The sequence below is a fragment of the Fragaria vesca genome, linkage group LG2 (assembly GCF_000184155.1).
Source record: "Fragaria vesca subsp. vesca linkage group LG2, FraVesHawaii_1.0, whole genome shotgun sequence".
Lineage (NCBI taxonomy): Eukaryota > Viridiplantae > Streptophyta > Magnoliopsida > Rosales > Rosaceae > Fragaria > Fragaria vesca.
This window is the reverse complement of record NC_020492.1, coordinates 24175570-24190123: the sequence shown is the minus strand read 5'-3', so window position 1 is coordinate 24190123 and position 14554 is coordinate 24175570. Positions and strand designations below refer to the sequence as shown.

The 14554-nt window shown below is 38.7% G+C and overlaps 1 protein-coding gene across 1 annotated transcript; it reads left to right on the top strand.

Annotated features, from left to right (window-relative positions):
• The first annotated feature begins 4216 nt into the window (after positions 1 to 4216).
• Positions 4217 to 7778, top strand: LOC101313379 (putative UPF0481 protein At3g02645-like). Its single transcript, XM_004291416.1, has 2 exons — positions 4217 to 4393; positions 5902 to 7778. Exon 2 carries the CDS (start codon positions 5909 to 5911, stop codon positions 7445 to 7447), a length of 1539 nt encoding a protein of 512 aa, XP_004291464.1. The 5' UTR covers positions 4217 to 4393; positions 5902 to 5908; the 3' UTR covers positions 7448 to 7778.
• The last annotated feature ends 6776 nt before the right edge of the window (positions 7779 to 14554 follow it).

Genomic DNA, 14554 nt, shown 5'->3' with positions numbered 1-14554 from the left:
TCTTCTTCTTCTTCTTCGCCGGTCACCGCTCCGACCAAATCGCTAGGAGGCGAGGAAGGGAGGAGGAGCCGAATAATGAAAGGATGAATGTTGACTAAGGCTTCGCCGAATCCAACCAGATCTGATTTGTTTATTCTTCGATCTCTACAACTTAGTTTACTCAAAGATTCTTTGGAATTAAAACCCATATCTTTTGAATTTGACAGCAAAAAGTGATCATTTGTAGCTAATTTGTGCTCATGCTTCGTGCTGCTATTGCATTCTGCTATGTGTTGCTGCTGCTGCTGCTGTTAGTGTGTGTTGTTGTGTGCTACTGCTGTGTGTGTTGTTGTTGTTGTGTGTTGTTGTGTGCTGCTGTTGCATGCTGTTGTGTGCTGCTACTGTGTGTGTTATTGTGTGCTGCTACTGCATGTGTTGTTGATGTGTGTTGTTGTGTGCTGCTACTGTGTTTGTTATTCTTGTGTGTTGTTGTATACTACTACTGCGTGCTGCTACTGTGTGCTGCTACTGCATGTGCTGTTGTGTGCTGTTGCTGCATGTTGTTGTGTGTTGCTACTGCGTGTGTTGTTGTTATGTGTTGTTGTGTGCTGTTGCTGCATGTTGTTGTGTGTTGCTACTACGTGTGTTGTTGCTATGTGTTGTTGTGTGCTGCTACTGCGTGTGCTGTTATGTGTTGCTACTGTGTGTTGTTGTGTGCTGCTACTGCGTGTGTTGTTGTTGTGTGTTGTGTATTGTGTGCTGCTACTGCGTGTGTTGCCACTGCCTGTTGTTGTTGATGTGTGTTGCTACTCTGTGTGTTGTTGATGTGTGCTGCTACTGCGTGTGCTGCCACTGCCTGTTGTCGTTGATGTGTGTTGCTACTGTGTGTGTTGTTGATGTGTGCTGCTACTGCGTGTGTTGTTACTGCAAGTTGTTGATTCATGTTGCTGCTACTGCGTGCTGCTACTAAAATTAACTGCTACTACACTAAATTATTAAAAAATCTGCTATTGTATTCCATTTACTGAAAAATCTCAAAATGAGAGACTTTTCTCTTCTAAAAGTATATTTAATTAGTGTAGGGTTAGTTTAGTAAATTAAATCATGACACATGGCATGTAGAGAAAAGATTGTCCTTAATTGTTAAAAACTGTCCTTATTTGTTTAACAACAACACAAGTGGATTTATTTGTGTTTCAAATCCTTTTAGAGGATGTATATGTGATTTGCTATAAGAAAAACTGTATTTATTTAGTTTTTTTAATTATTTTCTGGATAAAGATCAATTTATATTGAGATGATCATGTCTTGATTTGATTATGTGGATCTTCACACCAACACCGGCATCAAAGAATCGAAGATCACGTTTCAAACAAGTCCAACAACCTCCACCTTCACGTTTTTCTAATTCAATTACCCGCAACTCCCATCTCCTCCTGCTAATTCTCCACCTGCTCCTTGTGAATTTTGCACACAAATCCTCACTGAGGCATTAAAACAAACACTTTCTGCGCGCTAGGCAAAGGCATTTCCCTCTCAAATCGGGATCGCTCAACACAGCGATCGGGATCGCGAACGCCCCGCGATTGGGTTCGTGCGTTCCGAAACGCGGGTCGCCGGCAACATGAGCGTTTCCGATAACTCTGGCTTGGGTAATTTCCAGTATTGTCGTTGAGTTGATTGAAGCTAGTAGAGTACTGCTTGTATGGTTTGCTAAGGAATTTGAAATAAATTTGCTACTTAATCGTTGTAATAATAAGAGAAGAGTTCCATTATCCTCTCTTTGGCTCTCCTCTAAATTTGCAACTTATTCCAATGGCCACTTTGTTTGTCTCTTTTTTTTCATTTTAAAACGTTTGTGCTCGATGATCAGTAATTAATACAATACCTTCTTCAATTATTGTTCAAGATTAAGGATTATTTCAGATGTGCACCCTCATATTGTTCTTTTATTGCAAAGAACAAAAAAAAGCGCAATTATTTTTGAACCTAAAACAAGAAGATATTCCAAATAGATATGGAGAGTACTGGCTACTTCACATGCAGAACCACCCTGGAATTAGTACCATTACCTCACTGCAAAGGCCTGCACTTGCACGGTTGTCAGCACTCAGTAGTGTTAATGTTTACACCTAAATTAATATTTTACTAAACAGTAATTGTTTAGGTAAATATTAGTTAAATTCATGATCCACGTCGTATCGGCGAGCCTAAAATATTGGGTTTATGGCCCGCCAGCAAAGTCAGGCGAGCTGGGTAGCAGAGTTCACATGAAGTGTACTGGCTTCGCGTAGAAGATTGAGCGAGGCGAGATGCCTTCGCGCGGGAAGACTTCGCCAGGAGAAGAGTTTACGTGTATTAAGGTTTCTATTCTTTAATCACATGTATGCAAGTGTATGTACTCTCTATGCGTGGCGAAGGAAAATGCTTGCAGCTACAGTGGAGGCGAGATGCATGCGAAGAGGTTGCATGCGACAGAATCGCTACCTCGCGAAGTGGGTTGCAAAGTCAAAGGTTGCATGCGAGATGGATTATGGGCGCGCGAGTCAAAGTTTGCATGGGAGATGTGTTTGGAAGGGAGTGGTGCATTAAAGTTGGTATAGACGTGAAGCATATGATTACTCCTAATTCTAGTTGATTAAGGAGATATACATGCAAGTTGTGCATATCTGCTTTGCATACACGTCCAGAGTTATAGTATTTCAATTGAAGAAGGAGACAATTATCCATGCTTGGCTTGAAGGACAACACGTGCATGTGTTGCTTGCATGAGAAGGGGTTGGTTCTATTCCTTAATCATGTGTACATGATACGTATGCACATCTAACAAGATAAGCTTAGAAGGCCTTTAGGTCTCCACGAAGTGATTAACATCGCCTACACCACATTTATCGTTGAGGACTTCTACAAGTTTTTAACATGCTTTGGGCTAATACCTGTGGCCCTAAATAGCTCTATATAAGAAAGTTCGAGGATCTGGTTTAAGGCGACACAATAAACAAATCAACAACTCAATAGTTACAAAATACAATACAATTCTCGACCTAGTCAAACCTCCAGACGCTCCCCGAAGCTTTCCTTTCGTTTCCTTGTACGCTCCCCAGAGCTTTGTCTTTTTTCCTCTCTTTTCTAATTAAAGCTCTGCTCGACCCTACGTCGAGTATCGATATTGTGACGCTTGCCAAGTACGCAAGGCGAATCTAAAGAACCCTACGGTGGAGTTGGTGCTCTCTCCATCCTCAGTCGCCTGATTAGAAGCAGAAGGCTAAGCGCACCCCGCTACTACAGCCACTACTTTCCGCGTCCGCGCGGTAGCACGCCCGCAACAACTAAAAGAGACTTTGCATATCCGGATTTACTGGTGTGGACAAAACAGTTAGTTCTAGTTTAGGAGATCCTCCTACCAAATCCAAAACCCTACTTTCACCATCTTCGTCCCCAGATCTGTTTTCTCCACCGGTGGTGACAACAACAAATATCAATCCTTGTCCGACGCGTGGAAGTTTTTCTTAGAAATCGAAGAGGTTGAAGGCTTCCTTCAACTCGGGTATGACCATTGGTGAGCTGATCGGCATCACTAGACACTAGTTTGCAGGATCAATTGTTTACTACTGAGCTTTGTGTTTTTCTGAGACTATATTTAGCACGTTCATCCATTAAGCGTGTTCATCCACGCGCAGTTAACTAACCGTTGGTGAGGCTTCAATGGGTGCACTGAAGAATCTCCGGTTTTTCTCATCAGTAATCTGGGCAGTTCATCAATGACTCTTGCAAAGAGCAGAAAAATGTGTAATTATTCTTGAACATAAACAAGAAGTTGTATCCCAATAGGTATGGCATGGAAAGTACGTACTACTTCACAAAACCACATGGAATTAGTAAACCTTATTGTTCCTCACTTCAAAGCCTCCACATGGTTGTCAGTAGTAGTATTCGTCCTCATTGAACAGCAAAGAGTGCCACAAGTATTGTGATGTGAAGGGCTAGCTTCATGATCCCAACAACAAGCTGAAAGGAAGCTAATATCCACATATTGTACTCTGAACTAGTCCCTAATATGTTCTTCCAAAAAAAGTAGTCCCTACTATAATAAGTGTGTAACCATGTGCTACTAAAACCCAATCCATCAAGTTGAGTCCCCACATTAAACGAAGACGAAGACTTAGAACGAAGACGAAGACTTAGAACATCTCCAACAGTTTTCCTATTTAATGCTTCTATTATAAGTTGTTAGTGCTTGTAGGTTATATATATGTATAGCCCCTGATGAGGTTGGTACCTGGTACCTAGTGCTTCTATTACTAAGAAAAACAGTACTCTTTCATCTGCCAACTCCAAGAGCACGAGTAAAATAGTAGTATATCTTAAGCAATCGATCGAGTTCCCAGCTCTTGGCTTCTTCATTACACACAAGGTGCGTACGCTTGATCACTGACTTGATCATGGATTATCTTTGTTCAAATTCTATATTTTAAGACATTATTTGGTATTTTACTACGATGTTTTTTTGTTTGTTCGAAATCTTAGTACAAAAAAATCAAATTGCAGTAAAAACCCAGGACTGCAGTAAAGAAATCGAACTGGCTCTGCCCACCTCCCCGTCCGATCCCCAAAACCCAGCCTCTCCATCCTCCGTCGTCCAAAGAGCCCGCCAAGGTCTGGATGGTCAACTTCTTCTTCGTCTCCTCCGCCGTAGCCCTCATCATCAAGGCCGAGATCGACCGCACGAAGATTACGAACATCAAGAATGGATAGGAAACCCAAACCCTAGATCCACGATTCTTGACAAATCATTCAAAATTGCATCAGTTGCTTCCAATTGCTTCCATTGATTCTCTAAATCCACTAATAGATTCACATCAGGACCCCATGGCTGCCGCAACTCATCTTGACAAAAGTCGGATATAGAGAAAGGGCTGGACCTTTCGTTTCTGACTTCAATGCTTGCCCGGCGCCGGCGGAGGAGCCGCGGAGACCCCAATTCCCTCCTCTTCGATCTGATTGAACCTCTCTTTTTCTTGGTTTGAGATCTGATTTTTTTTCTTTTGGCAAATGGTCGGAGATCTGATTGAACCTCAAAGACCTCGATGCCAGAAAAGCAATCCTAATTTCAGAAAATTTTTCCTCTTTTACCCATCTTGTTTAATTAATGAAATGATATTTACTTTTGCTTTTTTACCATGTTAACTAGATTTTTTTTTCTTTTCAGTTCTTTACGGTGTTAACATTGAAGTTTGTGCCATATAGACATTTAGATAAAATGAATGGCTGAAATTGCATAATGACTATCAGCTGGTGCATAAAAGAATCTTCGAGAGAAAACCCAAAACAAAATTCTGAATTTTTGAGAGAGACGTTGTACGTGTATCATGTATGTAATGCATGAAGTGTTGATTGTTTTATACCAAAACACAATAAGTTCAATAACTTTGTGCGTTTTAGTAGTTTAAATTTTTTGAAACTATTGAAATACATATTTGTAAGGATTAATTTTAGTTTACCCCCTTAAGGTTTGAGATTAACATCGTTTCACTCCCCATACTTTTAATTTTAAAAATTTACTGTCTAAAGTCTCCAATTTTCATAAATCAGACACAGGTATTAAAATTTCGTCTAATTTAAAGGTTAAATGATGACATGAAATCTTAGAAGAAAAAAAAATTCTAAAAGACGATTTATGTTGTTATAAGACTATTTTAGCCCTTTTAGTGAGTTATGAAGTCAAAATTTATATCTGAATTAGACGAAATTTCAATAATTAGACATGATTTATGAAAATTGAAAATTTTAGGGGGTAAATTTTTTAAATTAAAAACATGGAGAGTGAAATGATGTTAACCCTAAAACTTAGGGGTGTAAACTAAAATTAATCCTATTTAAAAACTAGTGATCGAGTTTAACTTTGTGAAAACATACATGTAGGGTGGAAATGGGAGGAAGTGATGTAACTGCTTCTACTCATGACATAGAAAATCCGTTGGAAACCCTAAAGATGAAGTTGACAGGCTTGTCTCGCCTGTCCCCTTTGCGTTGCATCCACCGTGTTCCTGATCGATTCCGCCGTGAACGCGAAAGGGACTACACACCTCGTGTTATCTCTATAGGCCCATATCATCATGGAAAAGAAGCCTTGAAGCGCATGGAAGTTCAAAAAATGTGGTACCTAAATGGTTTCATGAACCGACCGCGAAACCATTCAGAACTGAATGATTACATAGAAAAAATAAGAGAGCAAGAAGTAAAACTGCGGAATTATTACACAGAGACCATTGTGCTTGACAGTGATCAATTTGAACCATCAAAAGAAAAAAGTGATCAATTTGTCACAATGGTTTTAGTCGACGCCATCTTCCTTCTTGAGTTCTTACTTAGGTGCTCGGACAAAAGTCTGCAAGATGAAAATGACTGTATCTTTGGAACCCCATGGATGCTCCCGGATGTAGCGACTGACTTGCTGATGCTTGAAAATCAGCTTCCACTCTTCATTCTGGAGGACCTTTTCAGCCTATACAATGATGAGCCATGTGAACGTGCTAAGCAGCAGCTTTCCATAAAGTTTCTTAGTTCCCAGCATTTGATGGGGTACGAGTTAAATAATTCATTGGGATCCCAAGTAGAAGGGCAACATTTCGTTGATCTCTTAAGAAACCTATTACTGATAGCTCCTCTATTGAAGAAGAAAGAAAAAGAAGAATCTAAGGGAAAAACCGACACTGCAATAGCTTCTCAAGTGAAAGAAAAAGAAGAATCTAAGGAAGAAACCGACACTGCAATAGCACCTACCATTGAAAGGCTACACCAGGCAGGAGTCAAATTTATTAATGGTGATCAGTCAATCAAGGCAGGAGACATTAATGGTGATCAGTCAAGCGGGGGCGGGGCAGCTGGTGCTCAGTCAATCAAGGCAGGAGACATTATTGGTGATCAGTCAAGCGGGGGCGGAGCAGCTGGTGCTCAGTCAATCGCTGACTTGTTTGACATAACATTCAATAAACACGGGATTCTGAAGAACGGGATTCTGAAGATTCCAAAATTGAGGATAGATGATAGAACGGAGCTTATACTTAGAAATATAATTGCCTACGAACAATGCAGCATTTCTAACGATCGTATCATATCTGATTATGTTATCCTCATGGATATGTTGATCGACAGTCCAAGAGATGTGGAGTTGCTTGTTAAGAACAATATTATTAAAAATGATCTCGGAGGTGGCGATAAGGACGTGGCTAACATGATCAATGGACTTTCTACCGGGATTATTTATAACTCGGACAATTTCTATTATGCTGGTCTTTGCGGAGACCTGGACACTTATTGCAGTTCCAGGCGGCACAAATGGATCGCAAAATTGAGACGCGATTATTGCCTCAACCCTTGGTCTACTATTTCTGTCGTGGCAGCAGTTGTTCTCCTCATACTCACTGCCATTCAAACTATCTGCGCAGTTTATCAACTTTTTGATTAAGTGACTCTTTCTTCATTCGATCTGTCGACTCTAGACCAGCTTTTTCTTTGGAAGGAATAATGCACCTAATGCAGTGTGTGTGTGCTCTGTTGTTTCAAGTGATATCCCAGTATTATTTTTGAGTTTATCGAAGCTAGTAGAGTGCTTGTTTCGTTTGCTAGGGTTGTTGAAATGTATTTGCTACTTTCGTTGTTATAATAAGAAGGGAGTTCCATTTTTGGAGGAGGAGATTTCTCTAGATCTATCTCCTCTCTTTGGCTCCTCTAAATTTGTAACTTAGTTATTCTAATATAAATCCACTTATGTTTGTGATCTTCTTTTTCTTCATATTCAAACATTGTGCTTGCTCAGTAATCTCTCAGTTAACTGTATCTTCTTTTACATATCATCTATTAGTTTCATTTTTGAAGCTAAAATTGATCAATTAATTAATATTGTATAGTTATATTAATTAACTATATCTTCTATTGCATCTATAAGGATTTCAGATGTATATCCTCATATTAGGCACTCTCATTATACACGCTGTCAGATTTGCATCATTCAAATCCACAACAGTGATGTATATGAACCCTTGGACACAGACATAACCAAAGTTTCATACATATCTCAGTTCAATTGTATTCAGTTGTCGAATCTAGAGATGCATGGAATGGTTGATATTCAGTTGTTACTCTGTATATGTGTACTTTTTTGTAACTAGTAGCAAAGACTCAAAATGATGCTAGTGTTGGTAGTTGGAGTTTGTACAGTTCATGCTAATTCCTCAAACAAACTAGTATATACTATATAGCTAGCCTCAGTTCAATTTCAACCCTGCTACCAACACTCACATATGCAGGGGTAGCTCATAGATATCATATATAGAAACAAACTAAATGTCTGATGTATCTGGTATCATGTGACATTTTAGTATAGGTGATTATGCTTGAGTTGGGTATGGGCCTCTAGTAGAAAGTGGCTTAATGGGGTTTAGATTCAAGGATACAGATTGCTCCACCAGCTTCATGTTGGTGCTCCACCAGCTTGAATTGTGGAGTTCTAACTCCAAATGAAGTTTGAAAATTAAAAACTGATGTTCGAAAGGTGATCCCATTTCTGTTGTGTGCATTGGCAATTAACCAGCCAAACTAAGCCAGCGACCAAAATTATAATACAACCCAAGATTGTGACACCTTATCTCATTTGGTACCATGTCAATTTGTCTACTAATAACGCAGTGGTGGAGTCTTTGAAAATCTCAATTCAATCACTTCATCCTGTGTTGATTTAAGAAGAAGAAGATTAATTCTCATATTCTGCCTTCCACTAACTGAACTGATCAATCTTGGTCAATATTGTAACTAGCTTACATTAGAACATGGATTACACCAATGCCACTAAGTAAACATATTGCTATTTTTGGTTCTTTCTCACCAGTAAGCTTCTGGGCAGTTCATCAATGAAAATTGACAAACCAGGTGGATTTAGTTGTTTAATATGTTGATATCAAATTGCTGTTTTCAAAGAAGGAAAGGAGTCAACTCTTTAAAAGCAACAAAGATTGTAAGTTACTTCTTGTAAACAAGACCAATATATAAACAATGTTAGCATAACAACCTTGTTACACCTCATCTCAGAAGTTAATGGGTGTCATAGACTCATAGTTTCGGGTGCTTGCATTACTTAGAATGTGTGGCGTGAAGGTTAGATAACAAGACAAAGTTGTATTGTATTCTAGACCTGAAACTCTAGATACGTGAGCATTTAGATTAGTTAAATGTGAGAAACACAAAAAGTTTATTCAATTTTAGATACTGTCTAATCTGACAGATAACCTTCATAAGCTTAAAAGGGAAGTGAGCATGACTGCATGAGTAAGTATGACACTACCACATCAACCTACCAAAGCTAAACCTGTTTATCTTTCTATTTTTGAACTGAAGCTAAAGCTGTTGAGAAGGTAAAGTCTTATAATCATGAAAGAAAAAATATATTGGAATTCAGTAACTTCATTACAGAAGGTAAAAACATGTAAGGCTCAGCTTGGGGCAAGAATTAGTAGCTCTCACCAAACTTGCTTACTTGTATACCAATAGGAATTGGTCCTTAGTCAAAGACACAGATCCCTTAATGGCCCATAATTTGAAGTAGGCAACAATTTCGAAGTGCATTAACAAGTTGTTCTTTATGGCCATGATTTTTCTTGTCAAACTTGCAAAGTCCCACTCTTGGCCAAATGAGTGTCTGTCCTCTTCTCCTTTCCATTTTAATCAGCATCACAACAATGTCTCACGCTACAACACACCCTTCAATTTCCAGGAAGTAACAATTAAGGTGTGCATGTAATTAGTCAGCCTATAGAAGTATAGAACAAACACAAATGTGAATTACATCATTGTAAAGGTTGAAGGAAAAACCAATGAACCTAGATGCCTACATTGGACATGTTTTCAGGGTAACTGGGTAAGGCAAATGAACCCCAACTTTTAACAATAACCATAGACCCCAACCCACACAACAATCTTACAGCCTCAGTTTCATAAATAACACAGTAGCCAAAAAGATAAACAGGGTAAAGATCCAGACGTAGCAACAACTTGAACAAACAAATAGCTGCCGAGGAACTTCTTTTATTTTGGACCAGAAACTCAATTTGTTAGCACTTCAACAAATGTGTAAGTGAAAGCATCAATGTGCTAAATACTTTGTATTCGGGTTTGAGTTACCATTGATTTTATTAGCAAAGATCTAACAGAAAACCACCTAAACAGAAACGAAAATAGATAAGAAGTACAAAAATCAAGATCATAATGAAAAGAACTCATAAGGTTTCAAATGTGAAAGTCAAAGTATATGAGAGACGAATTGAGCAAAAAAATTGGAATATACTGGCTGAAAAGGATAATGAGAAAGCTGAAGCAAAGGATTTGCAACTCACTAGTCGCCTCCCATTTTGAAGAGCCTCATCAAGAACAACCTTGAAGAAGCTAGGAGTCCTCACTGGAAAGGTTACACTATTGCGGTCACGCCTACTTGAAGAAGTCATTTTAGAGTAATCCTGAGACTGTTTGTTGTTCTTGAAGGATGTAAAGTAGTTGAAGAGGTTTTATGAAAAAGAGTTTACCTTGGTCATTGGCACTCTTGCAAAGAACATAAAATGTGTAATTATTTTTGAACCTAAACAAGAAGTTTCATCCAAACAGGTTTGGATAGCACTACTTCACAAAACCACCTGGAATTAGTAACCTAGCTTATTGATACTCACTTCAAAGCTTCCACATGGTTGTCAGCAGTATTACTAGTCCTCATTGAACAGCAAAGAGTGACAGAAGTATTGTGATGTGGAAAGGCTTCATGATCCCAACAGCAAGCTGAAAGCTAGGATGCTAAGATGCACATATTGAACATGTGAACTACTCCCTACTACTACAAGATCATATTTGGTTACATGCTGATTATCTGTGCATCACATTCTAATTTCATCAACTAGCGGGTGATCTTCATCTGTAAAAAGGATGTAGTAAGTTTTATTGATAGTAATTGCTAGTCTTTCATAAAAGTACATTGTTCTGGGTATGTTTCAGAATCATATATAGGTACAATTCCTCTGTTCTTTCTTCTGGCAGGAGTAGTCAAGTAACAACCACCTCTTTTCTTTAGTGGGCTTCAGTTGGGCTAGATTTTCTTTTGAGATATTAGGCTTTGATGAAGGACCAATTGTGAACTCTGGACCCAATCAGTTTGCCCCGCCTCCACGGCACCCTAGAAGAACTGCATGCGCTGGCGTCAGAAACGGAGTTCTCTCTTTGCACAAAAACGACCGCATGGCGGAGTTCAACAAAACCAAGAAGGGCAAGAAATAAAAAATGTATGTTTACAAAAAAAAAAAAATGTAATGTCCTGAAGCTTGTTAAGTTCCTAGGAGAAAATGGAGAATGAAGAATTTTCCATTATGATGTAAGTTATGAATATAAATTATTGGCCGGGGATGGAGCCAGTAATGCAGTCCTAGTCTCCTAGATCAACGTACGTTAATTGGTTTGTGGTTAGTGAACAAGTTCGAATGAAATGTGACCAACCATCTGAAACTCCTCGAATGAAATGAGACCAACCATCTCAATTTGGTCAGGTATTCGGTCGGTTGCTTCTGGTTTTAGACAAAATTGTCGTTGGTTAATTGGAGATGGTAAATCTATGTGTTTTTAGAAGGATAAATGGCTTCAAGCTCCTATTTTGGAGACTTTGGGTATTTCAAATTGGTCTTATTTCAGCAATTTTCATGTTGCAGATTTTATTTCTCATCATTCATGGCAGTTTCCTCCCTTCTTTTGCCAAATTTTTCCGCTCTTGGCTAGGCAGATTTCAGATTTGACACTCCCTCTTATTGATGAGTCAGATATGCTTATTTGGAAGCCCTCTACCTCCGGTGAGTTAACTTTTTCTGTTGGGTATGAATTTCTAAGGCACCACAACACTGTCAAAGATTGGGCTTGTAATGTATGGCGATCATTCATCCCACCTCGTTACTCTTTTTTGGTCTGCAGAATTCTTTTTGATCGGCTTCCAACTGATGATAGAGTGAAAATTAACGGAATTCCTATTGTGACTATCTGTCAGTTATGTTATTGTTCTGGTGAGACATCATTGCATTTATTTTTACAATGCCCTTTTTCCCAACGGGTCTGGAGATGGTTAGCTGCTCAATTTAACACTTCTTTATCTTCTTTTAACTCCCTGATAGATTTTTGGAAAAGCTACTGTCGAAAGTCTTTCTCCTCGCAGCTTTTTAATTTATGGTTAGCAGCTAGCATGTTTACTTTCATGGCTCTATGGAAGGCTAGGAATAAGCTAAGGTTTGATAATTGGTCCCCTAATTTCTATACAATGTGTTGCTCAATTATGGCATGGATTAGTCAAATTAGCCTTTTTACTCCTGGTCACTATAAGGGTGTTCTTGATGCCCGTTTATTGGCCTCTCTTGGAGTTGCTCTTAAAGGTGGTAAGGCTCCTAGAATTCAATATGTCTTATGACAGCCTCCGTTTTTTCCTTAGATCAAAGTAAACACAGACGGTTTAGTAAAAGGCAATCCAGGTCCAACAGCTTGTGGGGGTGTGTTTCGTGATGCCTCAGGTGGGTTTTTAGGGAGTTTTTGTCATTCGCTTGGATGGAATACTTCCTTTTATTCTGAACTTTATGCTGTTATCTTGGCAATTGAAATTGCTCATGATAAAGGGTGGGAAAGTGACTCTGTTAGTGTGGTAGCTTGCTTCTCTTCTAGGTCTTTTTCTCCTCAGTGGAATTTAAGAGTTCGTTGGAATAACTGTCTTTCTATAATCCATCAAATGAACTTCCGTTGCAGTTATATTTTTAGAGAAGGAAATATGGTAGCTGACAAGATGGCAAACTTGGGGTTGTCAAATGCTTCATTTACTTGGTATGATAATCCTCCTACTGAGCTTCATGGTTTCTTGCAAGCGGATTATTTGGGTATCCCTAATTATCGGTTTTCATAGTGGGAAGATTGCCTGGTTTTTTATGGGTAGAAGAAACAATGTCTTTTTGTATGTTGTTCTGGTTTGTAATTGGAATGGTTTTGGCCTAGTCCCCCATTCCTTTTTTCATGTAATTTCTTTTATTATTTTAAATAAAAATTCTGATAAGGGACGGGCGGTGGGTTCCCGGTTGTAACGGTCATCTTCGGGGTAGAGTGGGTGACAGACTAAATTGCTACAGAGGGGCTGATATCCTAATCCTTATCAGTAATTAAAAAAAAAAAAATCTGAAGCTCCTCCGGGGCCTTCTCCGGCCGGCCATCATCTATATATCTACTGCATTAATCCACCGCACCAAACACCAAATACTCCTTCAATCATTCTCGTCTTCAATCTTACCCTAAACCAGTCCCCTACACCCATATACATCCTCACTTCAAAGCCTCCACATGCATGGTTGTCAGCAGTAGTATTCGTCCTCATTGAACAGCAAAGAGTGCCATAAGTATTGTGATGTGAAAGGTTAGCTTCATGATATCCCAACAACAACCTGAAAGGAAGCTAATATATATCCACATATTGTACATGTGAACTGGTCCTGACCTGGTTGGTTAGGTAGCCTAACTGACAACGTTGAGGTCATGGGTTCAAATCTCGCTGACATATGTAAGGGTGTGTAAGTTATTTAATAAAAAGTTTAAAAAAAAAGAACTAGTCCCTAATATGTTCTTCCAAAAAAGAGAAGAAGTAGTCCCTACTGTAATAAGTGTGTAACCATGTGCTACTAAAACCCAATCGATCAAGTCGAGTCCCCAGATTAAATTTTCATTGATTACTATCTGGCTAATTAAGCAAAGTGGGGAATACATAATGTTCAAATCGTCAGACTCAACTATATCTTTGAAATTAAAACCAAACTCCTCAGCTAATAAAAACCCAATCAAGTCGAGGTGTCACCCCACCAAATTTTTTGTATCGGTGTTATTAACGTAAAGTAACGTAAAGAACTTAGGAACAAAGACGAAGAACTTAAAAAAAAAAAACTACTTGGGTCGGGTAGAAGATTCCAAACTCACGATTCTGCATCTCTGCAACAAAACAACATCATAGAATAAAATAGAAGTCACAGACTCAAATATATCTTTGAAATTAAAGTTAAATTGCTCAGCTAATAAAAACCCAATCAAGTCAAGCTGTCACCCCCAACAAATTTTTAATCGGTGTTATTAACTTAATTATTAACGAAGACGAAGACTTGGAACGAAGATGAAGACTAAGACTTAAAAAAAAATAAAAAATACTTTTATTAAGGAGTAAATACTTGTGACACCCTGTAGTTTACACCTAAAATCAGTTTTGTCCCTCACTTTTTTTTAAACTGGTATACCCATATACTTTGAATTCTCGACTGATTTGCCCTTTTCCCAGCTGGTTATGACTGTGACATACTCATTAACAGTCTAAATAACCCTTCACTCTTATCTCTTCTAGCATAGTAATAGGGGGCTTAGACCTTGCTCTTAAAACCCAACCATTGAAGCTCTCACAAGCATTGTTAATGAGCATGTCACAGTCATAACCAACTGGGAAAAGGGTAAATCAGTCGAGAATTCAAAGTATAGGGGTATACCA

Excerpts from the sequence above, each read along its gene's own strand:
- LOC101313379 (XM_004291416.1), top strand. The coding sequence starts at position 5,909 with ATGGGAGGAAGTGATGTAACTGCTTCTACTCATGACATAGAAAATCCG.